Source organism: Mobula birostris, chromosome 11 (assembly GCF_030028105.1).
Source record: "Mobula birostris isolate sMobBir1 chromosome 11, sMobBir1.hap1, whole genome shotgun sequence".
Lineage (NCBI taxonomy): Eukaryota > Metazoa > Chordata > Chondrichthyes > Myliobatiformes > Myliobatidae > Mobula > Mobula birostris.
Window position 1 is genome coordinate 113,941,827 of NC_092380.1, and position 17,543 is coordinate 113,959,369.

At 41.6% G+C, this 17,543-nt stretch overlaps 1 protein-coding gene across 4 annotated transcripts in view; it reads right to left on the reverse strand.

The window, feature by feature from the left end:
- usp47 (ubiquitin specific peptidase 47) overlaps nt 1–17,543 on the reverse strand; it is a 229,929-nt gene that overhangs the window by 143,961 nt on the left and 68,425 nt on the right. For all 4 annotated transcript variants that reach the window (XM_072272897.1, XM_072272899.1, XM_072272896.1 and 1 more), the window contains 2 exons: nt 8,889–9,092; nt 745–858 (listed from right to left, as the gene is read on the reverse strand). In XM_072272897.1, coding sequence (XP_072128998.1) covers nt 745–858; nt 8,889–9,092 — 318 coding nt within the window. The remainder of the gene's footprint in view (nt 1–744; nt 859–8,888; nt 9,093–17,543) is intronic.

Consider the following 17,543-nt stretch of genomic DNA (forward strand, 5'->3'; position numbering starts at 1 on the left):
AACAGGAACCTTTTCTCTCACTGCTAATGCCACCTGATTTGTTAAGCACCTGAAGTTCAAAGTATATTTATTATGAAAATATGTGTGCTACCTTGAGATTTATATTCTTGCAGGCATTTACAAGAAAATAATGTAACAGAATATTACCAACACTATAAATAGATAGAGACTAACAAATAACCATTATTACCAGAATATTATCAAAACCATGAACAGATAGAGACTAACAAATAACCAACATGCAAAAGACACACTGTGTAAATTAAAAATAATACTGAAAACACGAGTTATAGAGATCTTGACAGTGAGTCTGTACGTCATGGAATCAGTTCTATGTTGAGGTGAGTGAAGTTATCCACACTATTTCAGAAGCCTGATTGTTGTAGTCTGATAACTGTTCCTGAACCTGGTGGTGAACCTGCAACCCGAAGGCATTCCTGTACATCCTGGCTGATGGTACCAGCAAGAAGGCAGCCTGGCCTGGATTTTCTTTCCTGTGTCAGCACTCCAACTGAACACATTCATGTCTATATACTGCCTAAAACCTCAAGATCCTTCCAGCACCAATAGTTTCTCTCCCTCACACACACACACAAAGGCTACAAAGCTTACTTGTACATATTTGTGGAGGAGTCTAATAACTCACTGAAGAGGAACCTACATGAACCAGAAAGCGAAATCAGTTGTGAATACTGAGCAGCTACGAATACGATTAACCCCATGATGAAAGTCAAGGCCACCTACCGATGCAAACTGGGGCTGCTCTCCATCCTTATCTGTAAGGTGAAGGAAGTTTTTCTTTCCTGCTTCAAATCCCGAATCAGTAAGAGATTTTTCACTGGCGTAATCCAGAGGGCTCTGAAACAGAATATAAAGTTTACAGGCTACATGGTATGAATTCAAACACTGTAAAACCAAACATGACAAAGACTTGCGAGGACAGCTGTGAGGATCATCAGGAGCAGGACCCTTAGCATTGTCCCTCACAACTGTCCAACAATCTCTTTGACCCCCTACATCAGGCAGGAGGTACTGTAACATCAGGACAAGAACTGTTAGGATGAGAAACCGCTTCTTTCCCAGGACTCCCTGCCAGCACCCAGGTCCCGTCACATTTGAAGCACCAGTAGCGTTATACTGTTTTAACTTTTAACTTGTGTCGTAAATGCACCTTATTATTTGTTAATTTATTTGCGGCAATATTACTTTATATACGTGTGGTATATGTACTGTGTTGTGCACCTTGGTCTGGAGCAACATTGTTTCATTGAAACACGGCTGAATGTCAATAAACTGAACTTGAATTTGAACAGGTTAATAAGGGGAAGAGGTTAATAATGCAAAACAAAGGCAGATGCTGGAAATCTGAAATAAAAAACAGAAAAACAAATTAGCAAGTCAGGCAGCATCTGCAGAGAGAGAAACAGTTAACGTTTCAGATATCAGCCTGCAAGGCATATGACATCTCTATTAGTCGCTACACAATACACAAAGAATGATAATCTGACTCTAAATGTCACATTAACTCATCTGGTATCACTAAAAATATTTCTGAAATGTTTTATTTCAAAGATATTCCCTTTACTTCAATCACTTCACTGTTATTAGGACGTCATGGCAGCACAGTGGTTAGTGCAGCAATATTACAGTTCAATTCCAGCATCCTCTGTAAGAAAGCTTGTATGTTCTTCACGTGTGTGCTTGTGTTCCTCCCCACAGTCCAAAGACATACTAATTTGTAGGTTAATTAGTCATTGTAAATCGTCCTGTGATTAAGCCAAGGTTAAATTGGTGGGCTGCTGGCCAGTGCGGCTCATTAGGCCGAAAGGGCCTGTTCTGCTCTGTATCTTTCAAATAAAAAATATACCCTGAAAACACTTGTTTCCTCTATCCCGGTTCTTAACAAAGGTCTTAGACTTGAGATATTAATTTCCTTTTCCTCCACTGATACCGCCTGACCGGCCGAGTGTTTCCTGATTTTAAGCATTTGGAACCCTAAGCCTGGGTAACCAGAAGCCCTGAATACATATGAACATGCCGCAGGAGGGGTAGACCATTCAGCCCATCGAGCCTGCTCCACCATTCATCAATATCATGGAATATCAAGTTCAGGCTTATTCTCATCTGACTGTACAACCAAACGAAATGATAGTCCTCTGACTATCCACAAAACATCACAAACAGCACATAAACCAAAGTATTACAATATTTAATAAAAATATAATTCAATACGTATGCATTGCGCAGTGCAGATAAACAGTAAAAAGTTTGCTGTCCTAGTGACGAGACCTCAGTGGTGGCAGGGTATTCGTTTGTCTTACAGCTAGCTCATGACAAACCAGCTGAACACAGAATGCAGTGAGGTCTGTTTATAGTGTTAATCAGAATCAGATTTATTATCACTGTGAAATTTTCTGTTTGGTGGCAGCAGTACATTGCAATGCATAAATTATAAATAATACGATAAGAAATACACACACACACATTAAGATAGTATTCATAGGCCATTCAGAAATCTGATGGTTGCAGGGAAGAAGCTGTGGAGTGTGTGTGTGTGTGTGTGTGTGTGTGTGTGTGTAAATCAAGCAGCATGAACAAGGTTCATGAATTACAGAGACAGTGAACCATGTTGAATTACAGTGTTGTGGTAATAACAGCTGATTTTATGGCAAGATTCCAACATTTCCTGATTAAAAGGGGTGAAAAAAGAAAAGGAGTGGATTAGCAGCTGCTTTGTCCAACCATTAGCACTGCTGTGCTGGTCACAAGATCCAGCTACACAGAATAAAGAAATCACAGACAAACTGGGTTGTTTTCTCTGGAGTGGAGGAAGCTGAGATTTATATGATTATGAGAGGCACAGGTAGTGTAGACAGACAACATCTTTTTCCAGGGTTGAACCTAATACCAGAGGACAAGCATTTAAGGTGAGAGGGGTCATTTCAAAAGAGATGTGAGGGGCAAGTTTTTTTTTAAACAAAGAGTGGTGTCCAAAGAGAGGATACATCAGCTCCCACTTTGTCACAATGGTTCTCTCAAGTGATGCTATGTCTTAGTTTGGAGAAAATTAGAACTCAACCTTTGAACCTTTATTTGATTTTGAGAAAAGATGGTGCTCATTTGCTCGTTATTATCATTTGAGTTAATTGATAGATTTTTTCCACAATCTAATTGTAAATTTTTTGGTATATTTTCTTTTCTTGCTGGCGGTTTGATGTTTATTTTTAGAAGCTTTTTGTATTGACGCATGGCTCCGGGGTTGTACACCTAATGGGGTTTTTTTCCTCACTTTTTCTGCTTAGCTTTTTTTTGTTATCACAATTTTTTTTTCAATCTTTAAGATAATGTCTTTTTTGGGACATTGTAAGTGTTGTTACTTCAATGTACTCATGTTATTTCTTTCGTATAATATAACAATAAAAAGATTTGAAAAGAAAGAAGAAAGGGTGGTGGGTGCCTGGAATACACTGCCTGGGGTGGTCATTGAGGCAGACACATTAGAGACTTTTAATAGATGCTCAGAAAAGGCCTGAACAGATTAGATATGGAAAAGTTATTCATATAGTAGGGGAGTCTAGGACAAGCGGGCACAACTTCAGAATTGAAGAACGTCCATTTAGAACACAGATGCAGAGAAATTACCTTAGTCAGAGGGTGGTAAATCTGTGAAATTTGTTGCCATGAGCAACTATGGAGGCCAAGTCATTGGGTGCATTTAAGGCAGAGATAGATAGGTTCTTGATTAGCCAGGGCATCAAAGGGTCTGAAGAGAAGGCAGGGGAGTGGGGCTGACTAGAAGAATTGGATCAGCCCATGATTGAACGGTGCAGCAGACTCGATGGGCCAAATCGCTTGCTTCTTATGGTCTTATAAGCACATGAATGTGAGGGGAATGTGAGAGAAATGGAAGGATATGGATACTGTGTAGGCAGAAGGGATTAGTTTCAGCACAATATTGTGGGCTGAGGGCCCTGTTCCTGTGCTATACTGTTCCATGTTCTGTCTCTGTTCTACAGGTATGTTCTTCTATTCTGAGTCTGTGCCCTCTGGTCCTAGAGTTCCCTATTATAGGAAACATCCTCTCTGCATCCACTTGATCCCAATCTTTCAATATTTGATTGGTTTCAATGAGATCTTCCCTCATTTCTTCTAAACTCCAGCAAGTACAGACCCTGGAGTTTATGTCAGAGTTAAGCACGCATTACCAGTAAATAACTTCTGTATCTCTGCCTCTTCCAAACTCATGGCCCTAGGAGACATACATACTTCTGCTATAGATTATCCATTAGCAGAAACCATAGTTCAATATTCAAAGTAAATTACTAAAATACATCTAAGTTATCACATACAACTCTGACATTGATTTTCTTGCAGCATTTGCAAGAAAAACAAAAACTATAGAGACAAAAACTGACAAATAACCAATGTGCAAAAGATGACAGACTGTGCAAGTAAAAAGCAATATTAAGAGCTTTTGAGTTGCACCACAGTCCTTGAAAGTGAGTCTGTTAGTTGTAGAATCAGTTTAGTTATGGTGAGTTAAGTTACCCACACTGGTTCAGGAGACTGATTGTAGTAACTGTTACTGAACCTGGTGGTGTGGGATCCAAGGCTTCCGTACCTCTTCCCAATGGTACTACTGAGAAGAGAGCATGGCTTGGATAATGGCAGTCCTTGATGATTAATGCTGCTTTCTTGTGGCAGTGCCCCATGTAAATATATTCAATGGAAGGGAGAGCTTTGCCTGAGATGGCCTATCCAGCACTTTCTACAGTCTTTCCTGTTCCTGTGCTTTGGTGTTTCCATACCAGTTCATGGAGCAACCAATTAGGATACTTTCCACAGTACATCTATAGAAGATGCACAGTAGAGAATAACAATCTATTCATCAAGGAACAGGTCCACAATTCTGAGTCAAGACCTACCAGGTACACTGAGTAAGATCCTATGTGAAGCCTCATTGACTAGCTGCAGGTGAAAGACAGCACTCTCGAGCTGTGTGCAGGCTTCAATGGCAAGCTCAGACTTGAAGCAGACACCTCAAAGTGAAAGTTTTATTATCCGTCTGCAGAGATACGACCACAAAACACAGAAGCATAATTAGGCCATTTGGCCTATCAGGTCTGCTCCACCATTCCACCACGCCTGATTTATTATCTCGCTCAACCCTGTTCTCCTGCATTCTTCCCATACATAACCTCTGACACCCTGACTAATCAAGAATCGATTAAACTCTGCTTTAAATATACTCCATCACTTGGCCTCCATAGCCGTCTGTGGCAATGAATTCCACAGATTCAACACCACCTGGCTAAAGAAATTCCTCCTCACCTCTGCTCTGATTGGTTGACCCTCTAGACTGCCCTCTGGTCCTAGACTCTCCCACTACAGGAAACATCCTCTCCACTTCCACTCTGTCCAGGCCTTTCAATATTTGATACGTTTCAATAAGATCCTTCCTCATTCTTCTAAAGTCCAGTGAATACAGACCCGAAGCCATCAAACACTCCTCATAGATTAACCTTTTTATTCCTGGAATCATTCTCGTGAACCTTCTGTAATGCCATCATATCTTTCCTTAGATAAGGGATCCAAAGCAGCTCACAATACTCCAAGTAACTGTTGCCATGATGAGAAAATACCAAAGTCATGAGCCCTGGTTATTAGCACACAGAGAGATCCCTCTTCCACTTTATTACCTACTCGTTTTCTGATCAAGATCAGGAAATCCGCACTAATGGAACCCACAGTAATGCTTCTGTGATAAGATTGTTGGAATCCACACTAACGGTTAGGTGACAAGACTGTTGGAGGCCACGCTCATGATTCAATGAGAAGATTGTTGGAAGCCACATTCACAGAAACATAGAAAGCCTACAGCACAATACAGGCCCTTCGGCCCACATGTCCTTACCTTAGAATTTACCTAGGGTTACCCATAGCCCTCTATTTTTCGAAGCTCCATACACCTATACAGAAGTCTCTTAAGAGACCCTATCGTATCCGCCTCCACCACCATCCCCGGCAGTCCATTCCACGCATTCACCACGCTTGGCATAAAAAACTTACCCCTGACATCTCCTCTGTACCTACTTCCAAGCACCTTAAAACTGTGTCCTCTCGTGTCAGCCAGTTCAGCTCTGGGAAAAAGCCTCTGACTATCCACATGATTAGTGCCTCTCATCATTTTATACACCTCTATCAGATCACCTCTCATCCTCCGTCGCTCCAAGGAGAGAAGGCCAAGTTCACTCAACCTGTCTTCATAAGGCATGCGCCCCAATCCAGGCAACAGCCTTGTAAATCTCCTCTGCACCCTTTCTATGGTTTCCACATCCTTCCTGTAGTGAGGTGACCAGAACTGAGCACAGTGCTCCAAGTGGGGTCTGACTAGAGTCCTATGTAGCTGCAACATTACCTCTCGGCTCCTAAACTCAATCCCATGATTGATGAAGGCCAATGCACCATATGCCTTCTTAACCACAGAATCAACCTGCGCAGCAGCTTTGAGTGTCCAATGGACTCGGATCCCAAGGTCCTTCTCATCCTCCACACTGCCAAAGGTCTTACCATTAATACTATATTCTGCCATCCTATTTGACCTACCAAAATGAATCATCTCACACTTATCTGGGTTGAACTCCATCTGCCATTTTTCAGCCCAGTTTTGCATCCTATCAATGTCCCACTGTAATCTCTGACAGCCCTCCACACTATCCACAACACCTCACATCTTTGTGTCATCAGCAAATTTACTAACCCAACCCTCCACTTCCTCATCCAGGTCATTTATAAAAGTCATGAAGAGTAGGGGGTCCCAGAACAGATCCCTGAGGCACACCACTGGTCACCAGCCTCCATGCAGAATATGACCCATCTACAACCACTCTTTGCTTTCTGTGGGCAAGCCAATTCTGGATCCACAAAGCAAGATGCCCTTGGATCCCATGCCTCCTTACTTTCTCAATAAGCCTTGCATGGGGTACCTTATCAAATGCCTTGCTGAAATCCATATACACTACATCTACTGCCCTACCTTCATCAACGTGTTTAGTCACATACTCAAAAAAATTCGAAAGGCAGGACTTGCCTTTGACAAAGCCATGCTGACTATTCCGAATCATGTTATTCATCTCCAAATGTTCATAAATCCTGCCTCTCAGGATCTTTTCCATCGACTTGCCAACCACTGAGGTAAGACTCACTGGTCTATAATTTCCTGGGCTATCTCTACTCCCTTTCTTGAATAAGGGAACAACATCCGCAACCCTCCAATCTCTCTTGTCCCCACTGATGATGCAAAGATCATCACCAGAGGCTCAGCAATCTCCACCGTCGTAGCCTGGGGTACATCTCATCCAGTCCTGGTGACTTATCCAATTTGATATTTTCCAAAAGCTCCAGCACATCCTCTTTCTTAATATCTATATGCTCAACCTCTTCAGCCTGCTGCAAGTCATCCCTACAATCGCCAAGATCTTTTTCCATAGTGAATAATGAAGCAAAGTATTCATTAAGTACCTCTGCTATTTCCTCCGGCTCCATACACACTTTTCCACTGTCACACTTGATTGGTCCTATTCTCTCTCATCTTATCCTCTTGCTCTTCACATACTTGTAGAATGCTTTGGGGTTCTCCTTAATCCTGTCCGCCAAATACTTCTCATGGCCCCTTCTGGCTCTCCTAACTTCCTTCTTAAGCTTTCTGCTAGCCTATAATCTTCTAAATCTCTATCATTACCTAATTTTTTGAACCGCTGGTTAGCTTTTCTTTTCTTCTTGACTAGATTTACAACAGCCTGTGTACACCACTGTTCCTGTACCCTACCATCCTTTCCGTGTCTCATTGGAACGTATCTACACAGAATCCAACACAAATATCCTCTGAACATTTGCCACATTTCTTCCATACATTTCCCATCTGTTCCCAATTTATGCTTCAAGTTCCTGCCTGATAACCTCATTTCCCCTTACTCCAATTAAATGCTTTCCTAACTTGTCTGTTCCTGTCCCTCTCCAATGCTATGGTAAAGGAGATAGAGTTGTAATCACTATCTCCCAAATGCTCTCCCACTGAGAGATCTGATACCTGACCAGGTACATTTCCAAATACTAGAACAATTACAGCCTCTCCTCTTCTAGGCTTAGAAACACTTTGTGTCAAGAATCCATCCTGAACAGAATCCACCCTGAACACACCTAACAAACTCCACGCCATCTGAACCCCTTGCTCTAGGGAGACACCAACCAATATTTGGGAAATTAAAATCTCCCACCACAACAACACTGTTATTATTACACCTTTCCAGAATCTGTCTCCCTAGCTGCTCCTCGATGTCCTTGTTACTATTGGGTAGTCTATAAAAAACACCCAGTAGAGTTACTGACCCCTTCCTGTTCCTAACTTCCACCCACAGACACTCCGTAGACAATCCCTCCATGACTTCCTCCTTTTCTACAGCCGTGACACTATCTCTAATCAACAGTGCCATATCCCCACCTCTTTGGCCTCCCTTAATATCCTTTCTGAAACATCTAAAGCCTGGGACTTGAAGTAACCATTCTTGCCCCTGAGTCATCCAAGTCTCTGTAATGGCCACATCATAATTCCAAGTACTGATCCATGCTCTAAGCTCATCCGCTTTGTTCATAATACTCCTTGCATTAAAATAGACACATCTCAAATCATCGGTCTGAGCGCATCCCTTGTCTATCACCTGCCTACCCTCCTTCTCACACTGTCTACAAGCTTCCTCTATTTGTGAGCCACCAACTCTTCCTCCATCGCTTCAGTTCGGTTCCCACCTCCCAGCTATTCTAGTATTCATGATTAGGTGATAAGGTGGACATCACTATCTGAAGAAGCAAGAGTTAGCTCTCAGGCTCACCTGGTCAGGATTGTTAAGACCGTTGCTCCAGACCAGCTCGAAGGTGCCATTAACGTAGCCTGCTTTAGCTGAGACGTCCTCAAACAGCTGCTTGACGAGAGTTGATGCAGGGAGGTTGAGAGTGATCCGCTGAGTGACCGACTTGGCATTTGTGGTGTCCTGAATAATACAGAGTACCCGTGGTTCATCTGCCGCCGTCTCTGACTGCAACAACATTGGTTATTGTTAAAATAGAGTAGCAGCTTTTATAGATCAGACATGCATTATTTTCATAGGTTTTGACTGCATCATACCCATATCTCACACAATTATTAAAGATTAGCTTTATTTGTCACATGTACATCAAAATGCAGCAAAATAATCCCTCATCTGTCCTGTCTCCTCATTAGTCATCAAGCCACTAACCTTTGTCACTATCTATGTCATACATCTTTCCCCCAGCTTTATGTGTTCTCCTGTTTCTTCCTGTGGTGTGGCTCTGTCCCTGGGTGCTCTCAACGAGATGGCAGAGTACCTGCTACAGCATTCCACCAAGTTCTTCAGTTACCACAGCTCAATATAGTGAATGAGGACCAGTCTGGGCAATAATAGAAATAGGCTGGACCTGACCAACAGAATTTGTGCCAATATACGTCCAGATATCCTTCTCCATGTACCACTTTCTCTGTAGCTGCTTCACTACCTTCTGCATTGAAGACTTATGCACACCATGATATGCCTGGATGGCATACAAACAAAACTTCTCCCACTGTATCTCCATCTACATGTCGGCAAACTAATAAACCAAACCTGAATTGAAGTGGAAAAGAATCTCGCAACAAATACCAATCCTCGACTTTCTTCATTTAATATATAGGCATCTGTTAGTCTCATGAGACCATGGATTTGCACCTTGGAAGGTTTCCAGGGCACAGGCCTGGGCAAGGTTGCATGGAAGACCGGCAGTTGCCCATGCTGCAAGTCTCCCCTCTCCACGTCACCGATGTTGTCCAAGGGAAGGGCACTAGGGCCGATACAGCTTGGCACCGGTGTCATCGCAAAGCCATGTGTGGTTAAGTGCCTTGCTCAAGGACACAACACACTGCCTCAGCTGAGGATCGAACTAGTGACCTTCAGATCACTAGACAGACGCCTTTAACCACTTGGCCACGCGCCAACACATCTCTTCATTTCCTGTTATTTATTCAGAGAGACAGCACGGTAACAGGCCCTTCCAACTCAATTACACCCATCTCAGCAATTATAACTCTTACCATTTTAAAACGTGGGAGGAAATTGGGAGCACCCAGAGGAAACTCTCACAGTCACAGGGAGAACAGATTAAACTCCTTACAGACAGCAGCAGAACTGAACCCAGGTCACTGGTGTTGTGTTAGTGTTACACCAACCACTACGCTACAGTGCCACTCCCTGCACTAGACTTGAATGTACCTAGTTCATTGTCCACTGCATTTCAACAGTATTCATTCCATATCGTGGCAATAAATTGTTATTTTATTGAACAGAAATCATATCCGCCTAACCATAATCTTTTTAAGAGTGACCCTAACCTTTTTAAGAGTGACCCTAAGAGTGACTGTTTTAAGTTAATCATGGAATTTTGTTTCTGTAAAATATTACCAGTGAAGCCAGGTAATGTCATACAATAACAACCTAGTTATTGAGGTAGCTTGTTCTGTGTGTATTATTGAAAACAAAAGAACTTGGTCACCCTAGAGCCAGTGTAAACAGTGTCCCTTGTACAGTTGTGAAGTAAGGTACTGGTTGATAGGTAAGCATTCCCACCCTGAATCAAGATACAGGTCGCCTTTCCAAAATGTCAGGTATTCAGAAACATTCAAGTTTAATATCATTGTCATATGTCATGAAGTATGTTTTGCAACAGCAGTACATTGCAATACGTAATGTAAAAGAACTATAAATTACAATAAGAAACATACATATATATTAAACAAGTAGAGCAAAAAAAAGGAAAAAATGTGTGGTAGTTTACATGGGTACAATACCAATACAGTGATCAGAAATTTGGATTTTTATTTTCTACAGAAATATTTTAAACACCAATAAACATATGTGAAGAGTAAAAATTTCAGGTTGTATACTGTATAAATTCTCTGATATTAAATTGAATTATTTGAAAGTCTGTGTCCTGAAAGCAAAAGTCATTAAATATATCCACTGCTTACAGTGTGAATCCATTTAGTTTAGTTGGTCTAACAGAAAGCTTGCTAAGCCATACAAAACTGAATAGCAAGTATTGTTGAATACCACAATTCAACAAACAGCGACTCAATAATTGAAGGTGTTGTGGACACTGCCCAAACTACCTACACTTCTATCCAAACGTGCAGTTTTGCATGTCTGATGCAGCATTGTTTGCAGTTTAGGAAAAAAACAGAAAATAATAATGAAAGCACTGAATCAGCCTTAACATAGTGGTTTATACTGAACTTTAAACCACCGACTTTGATGGGTTTATCTGTGTTTCAGCTGAAAAGCTGGATAGTCAATTCACATCCAATGACGAGTTCACAATCAGCACTGACTGTGAGGTATTGAAAGATGGTTGCATGTTTTAAGAGGTTTTTATTTGGAGCTGACAAATAGATCTCTGGGTGAATGTAAACAACTGAAACAAAGATAGGTGGAGGGGCAGGGCAGGTAGTGTTGAAGCAGGGAGTCTGCAGAGGGACTTGGACAGATAGGTGGAGGGGCACATTATGTTGACAAAACAAGGAATCTGCAGAAAGACTTGGACAGATTAGTAGATTGGGCAAAGAATTGGCAGATGGAATACAGTGACAGGAAGTGTACAGTCATGCATTTTGGTAGAAGGAATAAAGGTGGGTCAAATTGGTGGAATGCAAAGCAAAAGCAATGTTAATATTCATATCCAGAGAATGAGAATATAAGAGCAAGGATAAAATGCTGAGGCTTTATAAAGCATTGATCAGACCACACGAAGTATTGTAAGCACTTTTGGGCCCCTTACTATGAGATGATGTGCTGACAATAGAGGGGGTCCAGAGGATGTTCACAAGAATAATTCCGGAATGGAAGTGTTAACATATGAGGAGTGTTGATGGCTCTGATCTTATACTCACTGGAGTTTAGAAGAATGGGGATGGGGGTGGGCGGAATCTATCGAATATTGAAGGCCTAGATAGAATTGATGCGGTGAGGATGTGTCCTACAGTGAATGAGTCTTGGATCAAAGGGCACAGCATCAGAATAAAGAGATGTTGACTTAGGACAAAGTTGAGAAGGAGTTTCTTAAGCCAGAGGGTGGTGAATCTGTGGAATCCATTGCCACAGACAGCAGTGGAGGCTAAGTCATTGGGTATATTTAAAAAGAATGTTAATAGGTTCTTAATTAGTGAGGATGCCAAAGGTTACAAAGAGAAGGCAGGAGAATGGGATTGAGAGGGATAATAAATCAGACTCGATGGTCTGAATGGCCTAATTCTGCATGTTTTATAGTCTAAGCACTATGACCTGAAGAGAAGTATGGAGACTTCTCACCACCTCAAATACCACTCGCGCACACTGTGGGATGTTCTTCCATGTACATTAGTTGCCACATATGTGAAGAGCAGAGACCAAACTTCTAAACATGTAGAGATACAAGGCCCTATGTGCATACAATCTTAAACATCAGGCAGCATGGTGGCATAGCAGTTAGTGCAACACGATTACAGCGTTGGAGTTCTGAATTCAATCCTGGCGTCCTCTAAGGAGCTTGTACGTCCTCCCCAAGGAAAGTGTGGGTTTTTTCCAGGTGCTCCAGCTTCCTCCCACAGTCCACAGTCCAAATTGTCCAGTGATTAGACAAGGGATAAATCGGGGGAATTCTGGTGACACAGCTTGAAGGAGCCAGAAAGGCCTGTTCTGCACTTTATCTCAAAATAAATAAAATAAATAAATCTATTTTGTTTTGCGAGCCAAATGGCAAACACCACAGTTTTTAAAGAGACACGCAATGATATTTCTGTACTGTGTTAAATGTCAATAGATTCAATGAAATCTGAAGGTTAATAACAATTGTCTCAGTTCAGCTGGTGAGCAAATGTGATTATCTAGAGTTGCAAGAAGTTTGCGAACCCTTTCCAATTAACTGGTTTTCTGCAGTAAATAAAATGTGGTCTGATCTTCATCTAAGTCACAATAATAGACAAATACAGTCTGCTGAAACTAGTAACACACAAACAATTATACTTTTCATGTTCAGTCGGCCCTCCTTATCCGCGAGGGATTGGTTTCGGGAATCCTCGCGGGTACCAAGAACGTGGATGCTCAAGTCCCTTATTCAACCTGTCTCAATGCGATGGCCCTTAGGACCCAGCAGAACCGCAGACCTTATCAATGCAGTGAACATTAGGACCTGGCGGCAGAGCTCTGAATCCGCAGTGTTTCTGTTGATGAAAATAATCACGATCGAAAATAAAGTGGAAATAATAAAGCGATCAGAAAGAGGTGAAACGCCATTGGTCATTGGAAAAGCGTTAGGCTACAGTCGGTCAACAATCGGAAGAATTTTAAAGGATAAAGTGAGAAAGGCCTTGCCCCAGTGAAAGCTACAATTATTACGAAGCATTGCAGTGGTTTAATTATTGGGTTTTGGGTTTTTGATCCTCCACATCAACCCTGGCATGGATGGAGAGCGCGCTCGGGAGCAGTCTGTCACTGGATCCAACTCGGGAGCTTCCGTTCCCAAGCCCAGCGCTGAAACATACGCTTCTTAAGTGTTTTATATGCAGAGAAAGGTAAAATATATACTATATTCTAAAACAAACGTTTGACTAACTGACACTAAACCGGTTTTTTTTGATCTGAATCCACGATAACCTATGCACATCCTCCCGTATACTTTAAACCATCTCTATATTACTTATGATACCTAATACAATGTAAATACCATGTAAAATAGATGTTACTCTGCATTGATTAGGGAATAATGACAAGAAAAAAAAGTCTGTACATGCTCAAACAACAAGTGCTGGAAGAGCACTTCCTGGTTTTCTCGATTCGCGGTTGGTTGAATTCGCGCTTGCGGAACTTGCGGATAAGGAGGGCCAACTGCATTTAATGAACATATTATTTAATCATTCACAGTCCAGGCTAGAAAAAGTATGTGAACCCTTGCATTTAATAACTGGTAGAACCTCCTTTAGCAGCAATAACCTCCATCAAGCATTTCCTGTAGCTGCTGATCAGAAGAGGAATTTTAGACCATTCCTCCATACAAAACTTAAAGTTCATCAATATTTCTGAGATACCTTGCATGAACAGCCCTTGCTCTCTTCAGGTCATGCCACAGCATCTCAATTGGGTTAAGATCTGGGCTCTGACTTGGCCATTCCAAAACACGAATTTTCTTCTTTTTAAATCATTCAGTTGTTGATTTACTCTTTTGTTTCAGATCATTGTCTTGCTGCATCATTCAACTTCTATTAAGCTTCAGGTGATGGACCCTGACATTCTCCTGTAAAATGTCCTGGTGCAATTTTGAATTCCTTCAACAAATGCATGAAGTTCCCAAACTTGGAAGTAATTCTGTCATTACACACAGGGATTAAAGCTACAGCATGTGTTAAAGCATCACTGGGTTCCCAGATTTTCACGAAGACTTGGGGGCACTTGGTTGTGGGGCCAAAATATTTTGTATCCAATCAGCAGAAACAAGTCACTAAGCAGGATTTTAGACAACAGTTGAGATGCACAGCAGGAGATGCATTTAAGGAGAAATAGTAACTGTGAGAAATGAATACATTCCTAAAGGCAGCGAGGAGGGGATGGGAGTTGGCCAACATTGTGAATAATCATAGTCAAAGAACACTACAGCACAGAAACAGGCCCTTCAGTCCATCTCATCCAGACCATAGCCCTCCGTACCCCTCCCATCAATGTACCTAAATGTGGCAACTGAATCTGCATCCACCACTTGCACTGGCAGCTTGTTCCACACTCTCCCCACCTTCTGAGTGACAAAGGTCCCCTTCATGCTCCCCTTAAACGGTTCCCCTTTCATCCTTAACCCATGAGCTCTAGTTCTAATCTCAACTAATCTCAGTGGAAAAAGCCTGCTTACATTTATCCTATCTATAACCCTCATAATTTTTTATACCTCTATCAAATCTCCACTCAGTCTCCTATGCTCCAGGAAATAAAGTCCTAATCTATTCAACCTTTCCCTATAACTCAGGCCCTAAAGTCCCCATCAACATACTTGTATAATTTCTCTGCACTTTCAATCTTATTAACATCTTTCCTGTAGGTAGGTAACCAAAACTGGACACAGAACTCCAAATTAGGCCTCACCATAAATAAACAGCAGCGTGGCCAGAATGGGCCAAAATGTAGCTGTACACTAAGCAATATAAAAAAATCTGAATCAAAATCAGGTTTAATATCTCTGGCATATGTCACAAAATTTGTTTTGAGACAGTACATTGCAATACATAATAAAAATTATAAATTACAATAAGAAATATATTAAAAATTAAGTAGTGCAAAATGAGCCAAATAATAGTAGTGTTTATGGGTTCATTGTCTATTCATAAATCTGATGGTGGTGGGGAAGAACTCTGCTTTAAATATACTCAAATACTTAGCCTCCACAGCTATTTGAAGCAATGAATTCTACAGATTCTTGCTAAAGAAATTCCTCTTCATCTCTGTTCTAAGATAGGTCTCAGGCCTGGGAATTTCAGGTGAATGCTGTTACAAAGCATGAGGTTAATAGTCCAAAGGCAGATTACTGCATTCCCACCCCCAAAGCCCATCCATCCATCTCATGTGATGGCATCAGGAGCTACTTTGAATATTCTCGACGTGGTTTAATTGGGACTTTGTCCAGCTGCCTGACGCATGTTCCAGTCTTGTGCACTCACTAGCCTTTTAGAATATGAAAGTAAAAGAAACTGCAGATTGAGCACAAGAGTTGGGATATCATGTAACGACTGAAAAGACATCACTGAGACCACCCATGGAGTATTTTGTGTAGTTCTGGTCCCCGAGCTATTGGAAGAATGCTTTAAGGTCACGGAGGACTACAGCACAGAAACGGGTCCTTCAGCTCAGCTAGTCCGTGCTGAACTGTTATTCTGCCAGTCTCCTCAACCTGTACTTGGACCATATCCCTCCATTCCCATCCCATACATGTACTTTTTCAAACTTTTCTTCAATGTTGAAATCGAACCCACATCCACTACCTTCTCCGGCAGCTTGTTCAATATTCCTACTAACCTTTGAATGAAGAATTTTATCTTATGTAGCACAAACTGTTCAAAAATCTGTCAATGACCCCGGAAAGGCAGGGGATTTTTATCTGTGGTGCATAGGGATCACGTTATAGAGGTATATCATGAGGGGCAAAAATTCTTTTCCCCCCAGTAAAGGGGATCCCAAAACCTGAGGGGATAGGTTTAACATGAGATGGGTGAGATTTAAGGAGTACCTGAGGGACAATATTTTCACACAAAAGGTGGCAAGTATATGGGACGAGCTGTCAGAGGAAGTTGTAGAGGCGGGCGCAGTTACAAGTTTGAATTTTATTTACAAACGTTTGTATTTAGATACAGTATAACAGGCCCTTCCGGCATCCCGTCTTTGGACTGAGAGAGGAAACCAGAGCATCTGGAGGAAACCCACTCAGTCACTGAGAGAATGTACAAACTCCTTACAAACAGTGGTGAGAATATTTATAATATTTAAATGGTAGGTGCATTTTGAGAACATCTTACAATGTTTAAAAAATACATGCATTTTGAGAACACAACATCTCAACACTAAATTTTAAACTAATAGGTTTTTTTTGCCCTAGATGAAGATAGATGAAAAGTAACCGAAGGTTGCTCTGTTGCCTTGTGCATGTTTCAAATGGCCTCACCACATTGTACAGAGAAGTTTGCGCAAACGGTAGCAATTGAATACCTCTAAAAGGCACCAGGCAATAGTTTTAAAAATATAAAAAGCTACAAAAGCTTCCTCAGAACACGCTATGCAGGTTTAATTGTCATTCAACCATACATGAAAATCCATGAATACAGCCAAACAGTGATCCCGGTGCCAAGGTGCAAAACACGGTACTGACAGCAGACAGCACATACAGTAGATATATGATACAGTTGCACAAAAATAGCAATATACAGACATCAACACTAGAAAGTCAGGAGAGCATATACTGAGAAAAGAATGCTCAGAAGTGGAGAATTGGCTCATGCTACTGTGCAGTCACTCAACACTTGCAGCAAGTTACACAAGAAAGGAGCAAAGGTCATCAATGGCCACTGAACTTAAAAAGACAGTAAACACGAGGAAGTCTGCAGAAGCTAGAAATTCAAGCAACTCACAATAAATGCTGGTGGAACACAGCAGGCCACGCAGCATCTATAGGAAGAGGTACAGTCGACGTTTCCAGCCGAGACCCTTCATCAAGGCTAACTGAAAGAAGAGATAGTAAGAGATTTGAAAGTGGGAGGGGGAGGATGAGATCCAAAATGATAGAAGAAGACAGGAGGAGGAGGAGGAGGAGGGATGCAGCTAAGAGTTGGAAAGTTGATTGGCAAAAGGGATACAAGGCTGGAGAAGGGAGAGGATCATGGGACGGGAGGCCTAGGGGGAAATGATCTTTTTTTTAAAGAAAGGGGCTTCCCT